The sequence below is a fragment of the Syngnathoides biaculeatus genome, chromosome 15 (genome assembly GCF_019802595.1).
Source record: "Syngnathoides biaculeatus isolate LvHL_M chromosome 15, ASM1980259v1, whole genome shotgun sequence".
Classification (NCBI taxonomy): Eukaryota; Metazoa; Chordata; class Actinopteri; order Syngnathiformes; family Syngnathidae; genus Syngnathoides; species Syngnathoides biaculeatus.
In genome coordinates this window covers 13943499-13962486 of record NC_084654.1, presented here as the reverse complement: position 1 = coordinate 13962486, position 18988 = coordinate 13943499, and the positions used below count along the sequence as shown (strand labels likewise).

At 42.8% G+C, this 18988-nt stretch overlaps 1 protein-coding gene across 2 annotated transcripts; it reads right to left on the bottom strand.

Annotated features, from left to right (window-relative positions):
* Positions 1–157: 157 nt before the first annotated feature.
* On the bottom strand, positions 158–18081 carry pgfb (placental growth factor b). 2 transcript variants are annotated; one of them, XR_009798546.1, is made up of 8 exons: positions 17617–18081; positions 8435–8471; positions 2467–2672; positions 2309–2388; positions 1283–1312; positions 1131–1193; positions 730–1052; positions 158–526 (listed from the first exon to the last, which is right to left on the bottom strand). XR_009798546.1 is itself a non-coding variant. In XM_061844583.1 (7 exons), exons 1-7 carry the CDS (start codon positions 17677–17679, stop codon positions 1031–1033), a joined length of 501 nt encoding a protein of 166 aa, XP_061700567.1. In that variant the 5' UTR covers positions 17680–18081; the 3' UTR covers positions 158–1030. The 2 variants fall into 2 exon arrangements, 1 of the variants encoding a protein (XP_061700567.1); XM_061844583.1 differs by having other exon boundaries at positions 158–1052.
* Between the last annotated feature and the right edge of the window lie 907 nt (positions 18082–18988).

Genomic DNA, 18988 nt, shown 5'->3' with positions numbered 1-18988 from the left:
GACAAATCACAGTTCATTTATTTATGCAAAATAGACCGGGGACATCGGTTTGGTTCATTGATGAATAACTTCTGTCATGGTCAGAACTAAAGGTAAAATGTTCAGTAATTTGATGCAAAAGGAGATGTTCATCGCCAGCACGTGGATGAATACCGGGCTACGTGGCGGCCATGTTGGGAAGGTCAACAATCCCTTCAAAGACAATGCGTGGACATTGAAATTAAAGCCCGACTTGCTCATTTCTCCACTGATTTTAATGTTTACTTTATTTAGTCAACAAAGTGTATGGTTTGAAAACATAAAATAAAAAAAATAAAAACCGACATTACATTTATTTCTCGTGTAAGGTCACTCCCATTTCCCTTGCTGTAATTGTATGCAGCACACAATAAACCGGCATTCATTGGTCTTTTGGTTTTCTTGCAGTCCACACGCATGGAATACGACGACGACTATGACCTCCCTGGTTCAGCATCGCCGTGTGCACGCAGCTCAAAAGGAGGGTGTCGTGTTTTCTTATTTAGACCTGTGGTTGCACATTTTAGGCATCAATGCTAAAATGTGTTCTTAGACACTAGAGGGAGATATTTCACTTAAAACTCAGTTATGAGTCAAAGCAGGTTTGGAGAAAACATTATTAGTCCATTTTTTTTAATCGTGGTGTTTCTGTCAATAAATACACACGAGTAACAAACTTTAAATACCAAAGAAATGTAACAATTACCATACCTGATACAGTGATAACTAGTGTAATCAGTCTGTTTGGTCCTACATTGCACTTGGCTCCCAGGTGTGTGCCCATTGTGTCAAGTGTGTAACAGCAGGCTTTCCACCAATGAAAGCACATTTCTGTTGAACCTTGTCGTCACAAACACTGCGCTCATCACCAGATGGGCAACCCGGCTGTTTGGAGTCTCCTGATGTACACTCAGCGTTTAAAGACGAGCGAAAAAGAGACACTTGATGCTGTCACCGGACTGGAGATAATCCGCGAGCCACACTACAGCAGGGCTTTGGTTGTCTGCTGCAGTTACCGTCGAGGGATTTGGCACCTGCATGACACAAGATATGAGACTGAGTCTTCTTTGGTGCTTTGCCGTGAGAATCGTTTCAACCGTGTTGGGCTTCACCTGTCACAGTCTTGAGTTTTTTGCTTCTCCTTTCTCCTCCGTCCTTTTCCTCTTTGCCTTTTCCTTGGGAAGCAAAGACAAACATTGAGTGGAAACTCCCAAAAGAAAAATAACTTTCTTGAAATTATTTTACCAGGATTCATGATATTTACCTTTCAACTTTCCCAACAGGTTTTTTGACTCTGAGGAACACAAAATTAAATTTGTTAATATGAACGCAATATTGTATTGATTAGTTAATGCACAAACTAGCTACATCTGCTCAAAATGAGATCCAATTCAACAGCTGCATCCAATATTCAAGCTTTTATTCCGGTTGTTTTATTTGACGAAGCAACAGGACTTTTTAACAATATTTTTCTTATTATAGCTTGGAGTGCTCTGCTTGGTGGCCTTTTTCTTCCTGGGTTCAAATCGCAGCACAGGAAATCCTGTGTGGAGTTTATATGTTGTCCTATGCTTGCGTGGGGATTCTTCCTCCCGCATTCTCAAAACATGCACGTTAGGTTCATTAGAGACTCCTAAATTATCCAAAGGTATGAATGTCAGTGTGAATGGTTGTCAGGTGGGATAGGCTTCATCTCACCCATGTGAGGGCAAGCGCGATAGGAAATGCCTGGACTTTCATAGATATTTAACAATATGTTTATTACATACTGTACCTAACTTGTTTTTATGTTAAAATTGTGTTTGTTTTTAATGGTTTATGCTTTTATTTTCTGCAAGGTGACCTTGGGTGACTTGAAAAACTCAAATAATTTAGGCTTGCTTAAGGTATGTTCACCTAACTTTTAATAGGAAACGGCTCGCAAGCAAGCAAAAAAACATTATGTAGCCTAGCAAAAGCTAGTGCTAGTGCTAGTGGTTGTGTGTAAACATGTTGCCAGTCTGTTGAACACATGATCTAACCAGATCAGTGAATTCAAACCTTTATGGAGCCTAGGCACAAAGGCTTGTTTACATTTGAAAAAAAAACATGGCACACCAACAGATCGACAGTAGATTCATGGACAGGTCACTTAAATGGACTCATTCCTCCATCTTGTGATCGTATCGGTTATCATTTTTTCAAACTCATTGATCGCTAATCAGCCTCAAAAATCCTGATCCTGTAAAGCCTAATAAATATGTGTGAACACCATATTTAGAAACAAAGATATAGATTTTTTTTTTCTTACCTACATTCACATGTCTTATGCTCGACAAAGGTCATCTCAACATATTCCCTGCCAAGCTCCGCTGGCCTAATTTTCAGCAACTGAAGAAAAAGAAGAAAAAGGATACAGATGAACAACACAGATGTCGTCTAACATTCTTTGTCAAGCTATGGTCTCACCTGCATTGTGACATTAGTGGTGAGAGTAGGGTGGCACTCGAGCTTCTCATCCCCACAGCAGCCTGCACACCTCACCAGAGTCACACAGGCAGGGCTGAAGATGTGCTCCACTTCGGACGGGTACTCCTGCGCAACCTCCACCAGCTTCTCAATGGTCCGACACAAGCTTCGAGCCCACACGTCTTGGAACAACAAAACCGTGGATGCTGGTTGCACAAACACAACCAATGCTAACATTAAAGACAATCCTACAACTTGGGTTGAAGAACCTTTATGGTTTAAAGTGGACGCTAGCTATTTTTACCAATATGCCCACTCTCTCGCCTATGGACATGTCCAAACCATCAAAGTCTGCTCTCGGTAACTTTGTCTCCAAAATATCTAACTTTGGCTGTCCATTTGATGACCTCATTTCTAACCAACGTGGTCACTCTCAGAGAGAACCTCGGCATCTTCATTTCGCCATCTCTAGCTCTGCTTTTTCTTGTCTCTTTGGTGGCACGGTCTGCAATTCGTACATCATGCCTGGGCTCACCACTGTTTTACAACAACATTGCCCTTTGACATGCTCCTGGCTTCCGGCCCAGGCTGGGCGTGTCCAGCCAATTAGTCAGAGCACACCTGCACCTTGTTCGAGCTGATGCCTCCCAGTATATATAGGACTTGGGGGACAACTTGTCCTTCGCTAGATCGTCGTCCTTGATGCCTCGTTCCCGCACTCCTGCTTGCCTGACTTCTGTACTCTGTGTACTGACCCACGCCTGTCCACTGACCACCCTCGCAAGCCTGCCGTACTATTACTTCTGCCTGGTTTGGACTGCCTACCTGAATACTGACCTTTGACTGAATAAAGGTTTCCTCTGCACCGTCTGCGTGTCTCTGGAGTCGTGCATTTGGGTCCACCCTCGTGCCCCGTTCGTGACAGAACAATCTAGCCATAACATGGACCCAGCCGACTCCGAAGCCATCCGCCGTGCGCTGCAAGTTCAGGGCAAACACCTGGTCGAGCAAGAGGCTGCTCTCCAGGTTACTAATCAACGGATCCATGAGCTCTCCGTTGAACGCCCGCCAGGCCAGGTTTGCCCTGTTCTTCACTCGCTTCCACTTTATGTCCTTCCGCCCAGACTCCAAGAAAGGCAAGCTGGATGCACTCTCGCGGATCCACGAGGGGGAGCGCACGGAATCAGAGGCCGCTCCTATCCTGCCAGAGGCGTGCTTCGTGTCCGGCTTCACCTGGGGGGTCGAGTCGCGGGTGAAGGAGGCCCTGGGAGGGACACCGCCGCCTGCGGATTGTCCGTCGGGCCGCCTTTTCGTCATTCAATCTCTCCGGGGAGATGTCGTCAACTGAGCCCATACCAACAAGACTGTCTGCCACCCAGGTATGGCAAAAACGCGTTCTGTGGTCGAACAAAGGTTCTGGTGGCCCAACCTCGGCAAGGACGTAAGGGAGTTCATCAATGCCTGCCCGCTGTGTGCGGCCAATAAGACTTCCCGCCTACGGCCTGTTGGTAAGTTGCCACCCCTGTCCACCCCCTTTCGTCCGTGGTCACACATCGCGCTGGACTTCGTCACCGGCCTGCCGCCCTCCCAAGGGAACACAGTGGTGCTGTCTGTAGTGGACCATTTCTCCAAGATGGTCCACTTCGTGCCGCTTCCGAAGATCCCGTCGGCCAAGCAGACAGCCCAGCTGGTGTTTGACGAGGTCGTCCGTTACCACGGGCTACCCCAGGACATCGTTTCGGACAGGGGTCCGCAATTCAGCGGCCGCTTCTGGAAGGAGTTCTGCAACCTCATCGGCGCGTCAGCTAGTCTGACATCGGGTCATCACCCGGAGTCTAATGGCCAGACTGAGAGGATAAATCAGGAGTTGGAGACCGGTCTTCGATGTCTGGCATCCAGGGACCAGAGCACGTGGAGCCAGCACATCAAGTGGGTAGAGTATGCCCACAATTCTCTACCCTCCTTAACAGTTATGGCTCCACTCCATGTCGTGGATGGCTATCCTCCGTCCCTGTTTCCTCCACTGGCCACAGACTGCGCGGTCCCGTCGGCCCTGGTGCGACGCTGCAAACGGACCTGGGAAGCAGCTCGGAGGACACTGCTGCGTATGAGCAGCGCCTACAAGTCCGCAGCGGGCTGCACCAGAGCTCAGAGTGTGGCTCTCCACCAAGGATCTCCCGCTGCGGACGGAATCCCGCAAACTTGCTCCCAGGGTCGTTGGCGCGTTCCCAATTTCCAAGATCATTAACCCAGTCGCCGTCTCGCTGAAACTGCCCAGGTCGATGATGGTGCACCCTACGTTCCACGTCAGCAGACTTCGCCCAAATCGCACTTCGTCGCTGGCTCCTCCAGTCAAGCTCCCCCCGCATGGTGGGCCGGTGTATACTGTGCGCCGACTGCTGTCTTCCTGCCACAGAGGAAGGGGGGGTCCAGTACCGGGTGGACTGGGAGGGATATGGCCCGGAGGAGCGCTCCTGGATCCCCTCCCTCAACAGGGACTTTCACGCGGCTCATCCTGATGCTCCTGGGCCGTCCAGAGCCGGCTGTTGAGGGGGGGGGTGGTACTGTCATGCTCCTGGCTTCCTGCCCAGGCTGGGTGTGGCCAGCCAATTAGTCAGAGCACACCTGCACCTTGTTCCAGCTGATGCCTCCCAGTGTATATATAGGACTTGGGGAACGACTTGTCCTTCACTAGATCGTCATCCTTGATGCCTCGTTCCCGCACTCCTGCTTCCCTGACTTCTGCTCTCCGTGTACCGACCCACGCCTGTCCACTGACCACCCTCGTAAGCCTGCCATACTATTACTTCTGCCTGGTTTGGACTGAATAAAGGTTTCCTCTGCGTGTCTCTGGAGTCGTGCATTTGGGTCCGCCCCGTTCATGACACCCTTCATTGTCTCAGAAACTCTTCTGTCGCACAAAGCCTGACGCCTTCTGTCACCCGTGGACTTGGACTTGTTTATTCACTTCCTTACCACAGTCACCATTGCTCTGGACTTTTGAGAAATATTTAAGGTCCTGTAGCCTCACTCTTCCCCCTCCACTGCTGTCATTCATACACATCTGTGTCTTCTTTCCAATGCATGCCTCCATTGTTCTGTTTCTCCACATGGTTGCTGCTTTCACTGCGGATAACAATGTCATCTGTGAACATCATGGTCCTTGGGGACTCCAATCTCACCTCATCTGTCAGCCTATCCATCACCACTGCAAACAGGAAGGGGGTCAGGGCTGATCCCTGGTGTAGTCCCAACTCCACCTGAAATTCCTCTGTCACAGTTACTGCACACCTCACCACTATTCGGCAGCCCACTTGTCCTCTATTATTCTAACATACGGAGACTTCACTAGTTTACATTGTCTGGACAAGATGTAATCCACCTGTGTGCTTCACCTCTTCAATTGGATGTCACCCTCTGTTCCTGCCTCTTCTGTGTTTACTATAGCCACTTCCATCCTTTTTGTAACATCTAGCGCTTCAAGTTCCTTTCCTGGATCCCAAACATACCCATCAATTCATCATCATCCCAGTATCCTACATCAACATGTCTATTAAAATCTAATTTAAGTGATGTTGGTTCAACTCTCCCACTCAATGCCTCTTTCACATTCATACATTGACTAACAAGAGATCATCCACAGTGCAGTTAGTCAAAATACCAATAATATTGTAGTGGTTTTCATTGCTGACACTGCAGCATTTGAGTAAATATTCCATTAATGTATTGTACCATGAACAGAGGATTCTTCGTGGAATACATTGTGGTCATCTACAATAATATGTTTCAGTTTACAGGTTACAGCTTATGAGTACACAACAAACTTGGAGTCAATATGAATTACTTTGGTGTACGTGAATTTTGATGATGAACCTTTAAGTATCCAGCAACTTACAGTAGTACATAAAGTACAGTAAGCGTTCCCATGGGGTGAAAGTGTGTAAAAGTGTCCCCAGTTGCCGAATCACAGGGAGAGGAACAGGGTCGACTACAGTTGACCAAACAGAGAGGGGAGAGAAAACAAACATGCGAAATATGGCCATGAACGGGGAGCCGTGCTGGAGCCGAGCTGCCCCGGCAGGCACCTCTGGGACTGCCTTGACCTGCGAGGTTACAGAACCAAGCCTGACAACACAATAGCTGTTAATAAAACCAGACATGGAGTGATCATCCAGAGATGATGGGCCATGTTCCAAATTTACTTAGTACTGTATATATATATATATATATATATATTTTTTTTTTTTAAATCAACAACCACATTACCTTCCATAATAATGTGGATTTTATTGAGCAAAACCACCAGAAACCCCTCTTTAACATCATCTTAGCAACTCTCCGTCATTGAAATTGTAAATCCATGGACACAGTGCAGTGAAAAGCATTGCCCCCTGTCTCAAATTCTTATATTTTTGCATGGTTTTCCCCACCTTAATGTGTAACATCATCAACCAAATGTATCAGACAAAGGTAACCCAAATAAACATAAAACACAGTTTTAAAATGGTAAATTTTATTTATTGACAGAAAAAAACTAATATTCAAAGCTACTTGGCCCTGTGTGGGAAAAGTAATGTCTCCTTTTGTTATTTTTTTTTTTGCAGTTTTCACTGACGACTCCAAAACATGACTACATCCAGATCTGTTCAATCTAGAAATCATGTAACTAGAACCTCTGACAAAATGAAGTCAGCCAAGTGATCCAAAAATGCCACAACAAAAGGACACAATCCAAAGAAACTAAAGAACAAATGAGAAATTATGTAATTGACATCTATCAGCTTGGAAAAAATTACACAGCCATTTCAAAAGTTTGGGTATACCAGCAAACCTCAGCGACAGCCATTATCCTCCAATGGAGATAACATGGAACAGTAGTGAACCTTCTCAGAAGTGCCCTTCCTACAAAATCTACCCCAAGAACATAGTGACAACTCAGCCAGGAGGTCACAAAGCAATCAAAGACAACATCGAAAAAACTAAAGCCCCCCTTCAGTTAAGGTCAGTGTTCATGACAATAAACAATAAGGAAAATGGCACCCATGACAGAGCACCGAGGTGAAAAACCAATGCTGTCCAAAAAGAACACAAAGGCTCATCTTAGTTTTGTTTAAAAAAAATGGATAGGGGATACTTTGGAAGGTGGGTGTCTCGTTAGATCTGGTGGAAATGTAACAACATTTCAGAAAAAGAACATCATACCAAGAGTCAAACATGGTGGCAGTGGTGTGATGATCTGAGGCTGCTTTACTCCTTCGGGACCTGGACCACTTGCTGTGATTGATGGAACCTTGTACTCTGCTCTTTACCAGAAAATCCTGAAGGAGAAATTTTGGCCATCGGTTCGTGACTTCTGGTTGAAGTGCACAGTATGGCACAATATTTCTTTTACACTGGCTGCACTCTACCTCGTCATCTCAAACCAACAGGCCGAGGCAGACAGTCACGCCATAGAGCCTTGGTTCTGTTTGAGGTTTCTTCCTTAGAGAGTTTTCCCTTGTTCCTTTCACCATGTACTTGCTCATGTGGTGTTGAAATGATATTCATACGCTATATATACAGTATGAAGAATGTGGTTCTTGTATAGTGCCTTGAGATGTTGTGAACTGGCATTTTATCAACAAAGTTGAAGCTCATGTGGACAGTTGTCTCTAATATGCTTCTTATGTAGCTAAATACAGCAAACAAAATAGCTCATAAAATTGTCTATTTAAAATAACATTATACAGAATAAGGGTTGGGGTTACTTTTAGTCCAACTCGTGTTTAGAGTCTTGACCGAGGAATATCTTTAATTATCGTAATACACAATAACCAGCATACACAGTCAGCACATTAAGAACTATCAAACATTACTGAGTTCTACGGTATACTCAATGTTTAAAAGACAAACCTCTGACACCAATGACATACGGTATTTCAGTCAGAACCACACAAAGTGTACATTTAAAACAAGCCAAAATACTCACCATTAGTTGCGTTGTTTAGGCCCAATGTGGGTAGACTCTGAGGAGGAGAGTGAATATTAAATGAAATGTTTTTAAAATGAAAACAAGCAATTGGGCAACTTTTCACTATATATTAAAAAAATACAACGATACCACCATTTGGCAAACCATTTAGCGTCACAATCTGCACTGTCATTATTTAACATCCCATTCAAGGTTTCCCCCAACCCCACTTAAGTTCCCAGCATTACATTATAAACAAGGCACATTTTTCATTTGCTTGTGAAAACACAGATCCTGTCTCTGACACCATCTGGGGAAGAGAAATCCCCTCTGGAAAATGTGGACGCTTACTCAGGACCGGCTAACTTGGTTTCGTTATCGCTTTTTTTCTTAGTTGTTGGCAGCATTAAACTATGAATGCACGCTCACAAAATTACTACTGAGCAAGTTATATAATAGTGACCAGACAGACAATGAATTTCCCTGACGCTGCTTCTTTTTACACCATCTGTCCAAAATGCATCCTTTTCCTGTTATGAAGCAAAATTAGTCCGAGGATAGCATCTGCCAGCTTGGTGCATTTCCCTCAAAGAATGCAATTAAAGAGGAATGTCCTGGTGCCACAACACTTGTCCTTCATGTGACAGGGGCTCTGATTAAACAGCAGCCGGTGTCTTGTACTTGTGTCACTTGGATAAAGTGGGGGCAGGTCTGTTCCTCGCCAACTCATCTGTGACAGACATGTTAGCAATGTATGAGTGTTTGCAGCCAACCACTTTCTCAATCCTCTCAGTTTTGAAGGAGGAGTGCAAGTGTCTCTTCTTGATCATGCAGCTGAAATGTACAATGTATCTGTAGGGCTGACGAGGAGTTCTGCAGTCATAGTTTCGCTTGTTATTGTGAAGTGTCACAACCACTCTAGAGCGCAAGGATGACAGCATAAATCATTTTTAGGGTTAATTATCATGTGATCAACTCATTCCTATCTGACTGTTTTCATGAAGGGTGAGACTGCTTCACATCACAAGAGGATTTTGGCTGCAGTCCACTGCAGCTGTTCTGAATGTGGCGAGGTGGGCCGGATTTTCCGACCTTGGTCACGGGTTAAGGCTTGGTGTGACGAGTGAAGCAGATTGAGAAGATTGCTCAAGGATTGTTACATTGATGTGTCCGTCCTTCTTCCAACATTGACTTTTTTTTGACTCAATGTAAGTGGGAGAAGCTCATGAGGAGGGGAAAAAAAAAAAAAAAGAGAGAACTTTCTGACTTTGTTGGTTTCTTGCGTCACCCACTATGAACCGACTCAAAGAGTGACTAAGGGAGATTCCAATGCTGATAACAGCTATTGGTGCAACATTTTTTACTTTCTAACCTGTAGTATGAACGTCTTTAAAGGCTTTTACTTGAAAATGACAAAACATTTTGAAACGCTGCTTTTCCGATGTAAAACAGCTGTGTGGCAATGTATTTTGAATTGCAAAATTTCACAACCATGAGCAATAAGCACAAGACTTAGTTGAGACAACAATGACCTGGTTTAAAAAAAAAAAGTTTTTTTTGGGGGGTGGCTTAATTTCTCCTTTCAAGTACACACTGGCCTACATACAAGACCAGGGGTATCCAATTAAAATTATAAAAAGACGAGACCCAGGAACTGTCTTGAAGCAAAAGTCCAAAGAAAATCAAGTGTTTATTTATTGTGATGTATATACAAGTATTTAAGTAGCCTCCCTTGTCGTCTTCATCCGTTTGTAATACTTCAGTCACATCCAAAAACCCTTTGGCATTCATTATTCTGAAGTAACACACAACTAAAATACATATGCTAAGATGTACAGCTTTGTTCACTTGCTTACATGCCCTGGTCTGTTCCCGTGGTTATGTTTTGTTAAAAAAACGTGTTTTGTTGAGACTCGCTCTCTCTCTCTCTCCTGTGCTGGCTTTCGCCATCTCCAACTGGCCTGCGTGTGTTCATCGATCGCTTCCTGAGATCTAATTTGATTGGTTGAAGTGGGTGCCTGACCTCACATGTGATTGGTTGGTCAGTTTGTCACTGCCGTAAAACCTGTGATGCTGCAGCTCTTCAAAAAAAAAAAATCTGTATTTCTTGAATCTTAACCCCTCTTTTTTTGCCATGATATAGGTTTATATGAGACTGTTTCTAGGTCCAAACTCAGACCGTGGTCCGCCAGTCAGTGACCGCTGTACTTGACTTACAATAGACTCATTTCCACTGGCAAAAGTACATACTGCCCGGTTCCAATTGTAGCAATACTGGTCAGCAAGTGCTAAACCACTGCCAGTTGCTCAATGGTTGTTCTTTTGAGAATGTGGTTAGAAATCACAAAAATAAACACTAACATTAGCTGTTGCTGTTCCCGCAGTGTTAGTCCACAGTCCTCATTTTGACACCCGATGACAGCCTCATGCTGAGAAGTACATGCGGGAGACTCGTTCTCCTGACTATTGTCATTCTTGGCATACCTTATTCCTTCTGATGCATTCAATGTGGTTGTCGTGGTTTGATCAGTACTTTGTAAAACTATTCTGAGGTGGTAAATTGACTGCCAAAACCCACATTGAGTAAAACTGAACCAGGCTGAGACAGTACTGGGAAATGGAAAAATGCATGTAAACGATGTTGGAGAAACATTAATTAACACAAAACTACAACTCTGTCATGGTTCACCGTTATTGTTTGACATGCTCACACATGCCTACACTGAACACTTAACATGCATGTTGTACTTTTTTTTCCTTTTTTTTTTTTTTTTTTTTTTTTTTTTTTTTTTACAGGCAAGTGTTTACATGCTAAGGATTTTTCATCTAGTGCAGTTTCAGGTATGAGGAACGTCATTGGTTTCTGGTCTTTCTGATAAGATTTCACAATGGCAATCAGTTTCTGATGATTTGGGTGACCGCAGGCAAAATTATATTCACGTTAATTTGGTTGAATGATTACCTTTAATTCTTAGCACCTGCATCAAGTGAAATACCTGGACAATTTGGAGTCTATCCTGGCTGACTGGTGAGGCGAGGTAAAACCGGAATTGCACGCCAGACAATCACAAAATACCATTCACTCACACACCTAAAGACAATTTTGAGATTTCAGTTAACCTACTGACATGAAATAATGCTTGAGTATGGAAAACCTTTTGATAATGATATCTGAACAAAAATAAAAAAAAAAAACTCACCGCTGACTAACTTTATCTGCCTAGAATTCCACCTGTGTCCCAAGTTTTCACTCTATGAATGTTATGAACTCACAAAAAAATAAAATGAAATTAAAAGGCAGTGTTCAATGGATGATAAAAACTATCATCAACTATCAGACAAAAAAATGTCAAAGTGAAGTAGTCACAATTGTCCTCCCTCAGACCACTTCAGACCCATCGGACTCCATCTCCTTGCATGTGGTTCTCACTCAGACTTCGCATGAGTCAGCTCCAAGGTTTGGAGGTCATGGAGTGGTTTTCAGAGAGTGGAAAGTAAAAAAAAAAAACAGCTGACAATGCGTGTCAAGTTACAGCAGAAACAGAGAATGAAGGCTTTTAGTTAAGGGGCTACATGATTTCGATAGGTTTAAGATTAGAAACTTTGCCGCTTTGAATCACCGGGCATGTGCTCTGTCTGCTATAGGTTTAAACGTTAGTGGGTTTGTTGTAACCCTGGACAAAACCTCACCAACTACATACAACGGCTCATTACCTTCCGCTCCAACATAGTTCACCTAAGAGACAACTTTCTTCTCCACTTTCTAAAAGGTGGCCGGCTTAAGATACAATGGTAGGAAGCTCTTACAAGCTTGAAAATTAAAAAAAACAATGAAACAATAGTTTCAAATAAATGCAATTGATCACATATTTTATAGCTTGGGAAGAAACGAAGCAGGTAAGAGACTGGCCAGTTCTAGTAAAAATCTACTCCCCCTGCGACACAACCTTGGCTAAGCGGTGGACAATGGATGGTACTCTGTTTTCCAGTTGTCCAGGTAAACATTCTTCTACTAAACTCACAAATACAAGATTAAATTAGCAAATAAGTCATTTACACGTAAAGATCCATTAAACCTCGAATGGTTCTGAGTAACAAGTTTGTTCTTATCTATATTTTGTCAAAAACTGCCAAACCTCGCACTAAGCTGCTCTAAAAGCGCAAAGGCCAGATGGCGCTTTGTGCTGGTTTCATGCAGTCTTGAATCTTAAATCAAGAGACCACACAGGAGCACAAGCACGATAGCAGAGCAAGTGTACACAAACACAAACTGAGTGAGAAACAGAGGTCAGAACCTCTCCTCACTCATCCATCCTTCATCCTGCAAGAACCAGATGCCGCATGATCGACACCATGACCGTAACATTCATTCTCAAGACTGCCGGTCCACCGACGGGTACCCGTTCACCACAAACCGGAAAATGACTGTGGTTTCTGTTGTGTATACATGCGATAGGAGCACCATTACAGGCCTGACAGTAACCAGCTGTACCCCTCGGGTGGTCCTGTCACGTTTTGTGATGACAGTGTGGGGTGGCTCACATGAGTTGTGTGTATGTTAAATGTCCAAAAAGAATGCCTCAAGTCATCCAGGTCAACAGAAGCTTTCAAAACACAACATGGTGTTAAGATTAGAGACATGAGTTCAAAACTGCAAAACTAAGCAGTATAATCAGCGACAGTGTATTCGATAGTTTCGGTGTTCAAGGTCCAAACAGCATCCAGTTTTTACTTTTTGTTGACGTGTGAAGTGTAAGCTCAAATGCCTCTTTAAACAGAAGCCAGAAGTTCTTCAGGCATGGAGCCCATTCTCTTCAATAAGATCATGGCTGGGGGAAATCTTGGTTCTCCAAACATATCACGTCATCATAGTACCTGCTCCCTGGGTCACATTCCTCTATTTTGTCCCCCCTCACCACCAACATTTCAGCACTCAAGGTGTTTGAAAAGTAGCCGAGCTTTTTTCACAAAGTAAAGAGTAGAAAGTACAGATAATATTGGAAGTCAAAGTAAAAAGTTGTCATAAAAACATGTACTCAAGTCAGATGGCTGACAAATCTACACGAGTGCATTCACAAAGTATTTTTACTTTGTTAATACCCACCACTTCCAATTTGAGTGTAATCAAGTACAAAGAACCTTTAAGGTTAGGTTTTGAAGTAACATTCTCAACCGTTACACAAATCTAGAAAAAAAGTTAATACTGATAATATTTAAATGTAAAAATTATTTTTAAAAAACTGTTTTAACTTAGCCTTTATGTGAAAGTGAAGGTTTTGGAGAGATTACAAGTGTAAAAAGAAGTTACCCATAGTAGAATGTAAAGACGGCAAAACACTCTAAATGACAAGGGATGACTCGTGTGGAAGAGGGAGGGAAAAAAAATAATTGGAACACCGTAAGGCTAAAACTAGTTGTGGTCCACTTCTGAAATTTGACTACTTTGAATGCAAATCTTCTGTTCTCATGTTCTTCACTTAAGCTCTTTTTTAGGGTTGTTCTTTCTTTTAGAATACGACTAGCAAAGAAAAAAGCTACAAAAAGCCCAAGAAAACTCCAATCACACACACCAGACTCTCGTGATATATAAATATTTCAAACTCGAGATTTTTTGTGACTTTATTAGAAGCGTTTTTCTTGAAAATTGTAGTTCACTCAGGATAACTAATCAACTTTTAAATAAACAGAATTTAGCCAACTAACTAAGGGTTTTGATCCTCAGCTCTCCCTAAAGCTTATTTTTGCATTACTGTAGACAGAGGCATACACGAAAAAATTATCAACCAATAAAAATGGTAAAATGCTAAAGAAATCAAGCAACTAATTGTACGTGCTAACACTAAAACTCGCCCAGGTTATACCAGATCTTAAAAGAAATATAAATTTGCTTGCATTTGCTTTGAGTTACTTTAAATGTAATCAGTGGAAAAAAAACAGTGTAACAGAGATAAGAGACAGAAAAAGATCTGAAGTCCTTATAAATGGCTTCGATGAACAATTTCCTGAGCATAAACTCATTAATTTATATACAGATGTTCAACATAGACCAAAGTGCACACACACACACACACACACACACACCCATACACACACACACACTCTCCTATTTAAACAAACACGTGCGCGCACACAGGACAGGTCTTGAGATAAAGTTGAACGGTGGTAATTGTGGTCTCTATTACAGTAAACGCTGCGCTCCCTGTGTAAACCACAGTAAATTACATCCAGATGGGAGATTAAAGTCTGCTGAGTAGACGGTTGCCCCCAGCTCCAGCGCTCCATCTTCTCTGCCGGAGGAAGCAGAAATCCATATTTCCTGATTGCAAGTGCCCCCAGGGCTGGGACATTACAACTGGAGAGAAATACCACAACATTGCCACTCCTTTCGGCTTATAGGTCACGGAGCAGAATTCTCAGCTGGGCGTGTGCAAAAGAGGGTAAACAAGACACTCACAGAGATGTAACGTTTAGGCAGATGTTTCGAAAGCTGCTGGTGCCAAAGGACTGTGCAAATGTGATGTCATACACACTTGACCAAGTATAAACAAGACGGAGGGAAAAACACACCATCTAGACAAACACAGACACGTGTGCAATACTGACAGTCAAACTCAAGTAGTGCTTTACGGAAAGGAAGCATCTGTTCTAATAGAGAGCTTGTTAGTTCAATCATTGAAGGGGATTTCAAACAAAAATGTATGCTTTGTAATTTTCAGAAAACATCTTGCTTTGATTTTTTTCTATGGGTTTATGTTTTTTGGATGGAAACATTGGACAGAACAAATGAGTCCAAATGACACATTTTGCACTGATAATGTAATTCAACTAAAACCGATCCGAAGTCAACGATTTGAAAGATTAAGAACTTGTTCCCGAAGTGCAAGCGATTGCCTGTCAATATATCAGACAGCCATCAATTTTCTATACTGCTTATTCAGTTCCGGGTCACAAAGCTGGATGAAGCCTATCCCGGCAGATTTCCGGTGAAAGGCTGACAATAACTTGGACTGGTTGCCAGTCAGTTCTGGGACAATCTCTCATTGATCTCCACTGTTTAGAATCAAGCAGCTCAGTGATAGTGTTGAGTCAAATCTTCTTGGTTACGGAGAAAATCAGGAAAAGCTTTAACCACGAAGACTGCTCATGTATAGCATGAGGGTGGTCGAAACAAGAAAGCAACGGGGCGTTAGGGCAAACAAAACAAAGGGTACATCATCACATCCATTTGTCCGGATTAGTAACAACATGACCAGGAGCTCAACAGGGGGTGTTTTACTAGAAAAGCTTCCACAATGGTCAAGACATTTTGGGGAAATCCTATTTAAGTCAAATATGGATTACATTTACTGTTTATGAATTATATAGGTTTGCTTGGCTTCTTCTTACCGTGCGGGCTCAATCTTAAATACCTCAAAGCCAATATTTGACATGCCAGTCATGTCTCACAATTGAATCGGCTGCTCTGTATTAAATAGAAATCACTTTCCGTTATCTTGATCTGGTCACCACTCCCCACTGGCAGAAATGCAAGCTTATACCCTGGACTGGTCCCCAGTCAATCGCACGACACGGGAAAAGACAAAACAATCATTCATGTGTTCACATTCACAACATAACTGAGTGGCAAAGTGAACCTCTACACTGTGATTTAAACAAAATATCCATTTTCTACTGTAACATGAAAATATTGTAGTTTGACTATAAAACATCTATCATCCATTTTCTTAGCCGCTTATCCTACGAGGGTCATGGGAGTGCTGGAGCCTATCCCAGCTGTCAATGGGCAGGAGGGGGGTTACACCTTGAACTGTTCGCCAGCCAATCGCAGGGCACATAGAGACAAACAGCCGCACTCACAATCACACCTAGGGGCAATTTAGAGTGTCCAATTAAAGTTGCATGTTTTTGGGATGTGGGAGGAAACCCGCACAGGCACGGGGAGAACATGCAAACTCCACACAGGCGGGTCCAGGATTGAACCCGGGACGTCAGAACTGTGAGGCCAACGCTTTCCAACCGACCCACCGTGCTGCTGGCTATAGAACATTTAAAGTTAAATGCAAGAGAAATCTTGATTAAAATCAGTGACGCAATAAAAGGCCGTAAAAGTAACATGTAAACATTGTAAAACTATGTTGCTATGATTTTATGTATGAATGATTGTTATTCAGGGAAAACTGTTTTTCGATGACTGCATACTGGTAATGAGTGTATTAAAAGAACTGAAAGCATGCAGTGATGGTAAATCTTCTCTAGTGAGTGATCCTTTCACACATTTCTGCCATAAGAATATCCCCCAACCCCAACGCTTGCCTTTTACATCCTGACACCATAGAACGGATATTCTGTTTTAGTCAAAACACAAAAATCGTAAGAGGATGTTGGAGCAGACTCAGTCACGACCTGTGGGACTGATTAAAAAGAAACGCTTTGTACTAAAAAAAAAAAAAAAAAAAAAACAAGTGCTCTCAGTGTGATCAGAGTAAGATGTTGAAGCACTTCATATTTGCAGTCAATCATCGTAGTAGGCGGGCCATTTAATCTACTGCATTTTGTGAGCCCTGGATTCTGTCTCTTGTGTTTGGACTATAAGCAAGCCATGATCTGATTATCAGGATTAGAAGAAATGCCGATTCTACTCCCTTTCTCTTGCAGCCCACTTAACAGCTGCACTCTTTCTAGAGAAGGGACTTTGAATCTGTCCCTCAATCTATAATCCGTGGCTCTTGATGGAGCCTTTTGATACACAAGTCACTTTCAACCCACTCCAGCTCTGACACATTGTGACAAAGTGCTGAAAGGAAAAGCATGACTTGAATCTGAGTCTGTGATCTTGCAAAGAATGAAAAAAAGAACGACTGAAACCATCTTTTAATTGATTCCCCCTACAAACGCAGTTAGACATTAATAATTCAAAAAGAATAAAGTAATAACATTCAGCATTATTAATATGAACATTGTGTAAGTCAAACAAGTCCAAACATAATATCACTATATAGCAAGTTACAATTTTCTGTTAAAAATGTTTAAATTTCAAGCCTTATAAAATAATGTCTGATAACTAAGGAAAGTCTTGTGCCATTTTCAACTGTCTTTCTTTACTAATGTCATCGTTCGAGGAACTGCTAACATCGAGATTTTGGTTTCATGTTCACCACCTACCAAGCAAGACGACGCGAGGCGGAACTTTTTGCATTTACCTGTGCAGGTGCGAGAAGAAGATAAAGACCCACAGCAGCCTCGACCATCAAGCACAGTTTCATGTTCGGGTCCTGACGATGATGGATCCACGTCAGAATTAGGATGAGTTAAACAAAAAAAAAAAAAGGGGGGGGGGGTGACGTAAAATGAACGGGAAAAGTTCCGATTGTTCCAAGTAAAACTCGGAGCCGTCACTGAGGTGCTGCGCGCAAAATTGAACAATGGTGATAAATAATGAGGTGCAGTGGCTAGATAGCAGATCCGCACATCGACTCGTTTTGACAAATCATAGTCAGGGAGGATTGCAATGATAACTCATTAAACGTCGAAAACGCTTTCTATAAAAAGAAAAAAATATCGGTCAAAACGCATTGACGTTGCAGTCCTTCCACATAAAGACACACATGGCTCTAATTGGCCCTTACTACCTTTTTTCAGAAACTGACCACTTCTATAGCCCCTCCCATTCTTTCAACCCCCCTCCTCCTCCTCTTCCTTCTCCTCCTCGAGCCCTCCTCCTCTTCTTGTGTCTTTCACAGCCCCTCCAAGGCCCCCCCATGATGAACTGTGAAATGTATCCGATGCTGCAGATGAGGATTCTTTATTTCTGATTTCTAGACTACACAGCAGGTGATTTACGCTGGCCGGCTCGCTGTCCTGAGTGCCTGGGAGCCACTCAAGAGGGAGGGGGTGGGGATGGGGGCAGGTAAACATTTAGAGAGCCTCACTGATGACCCGTGGCTCCGGGATGCACGGTGATTTTTGAGCTGCAGAGACAGAAAAAAAGGGGAGATTCCATTACCGTTGACACATCGAGTTAATCTTCTCTGTTTGCACAAACTTTGGAACGAAAGGACTCCTTGTGGGCTTCCAGGCATTCCTTCAACAGAGCTGAGTAGACCCGGCGCCTTGTTGTATTACACAGAGAACACTCTCTAAACATCCCACAGTCCAAGCGACCAGAAGAGCTCCAAATAAAAATATCAGCATGCGAGGAAATACAGTTTTTTTCTAATTATGCAGCAGAGGTAATCTTCTCCTAGTCTATTCTGCCGCAAGGCCGTGTTTGAAGTGGATCCAAATTCAGAGTGGAATTCAACTCTTCTTAATTCAATCTCATGCGCTACTGCAGTGATTCTCAGACTGCAGTATGAGTACCCGTGGTTTGGGAAAGAATCACTAAATTGAGTACAAATTCACATTTAAAACATGAAATGAAAACAAACGTATTTGAATGAAAAACTTCCCCAAAAATTTCGGACAGTACTTTTTCAAAAACCTTTCGAGTACATCAAATCTTTAAGTACAGTTGAACTGTACTTAACTTTCAAGTACAGTACAATGCATTTTCTTTAAATCTTGTGATTATTT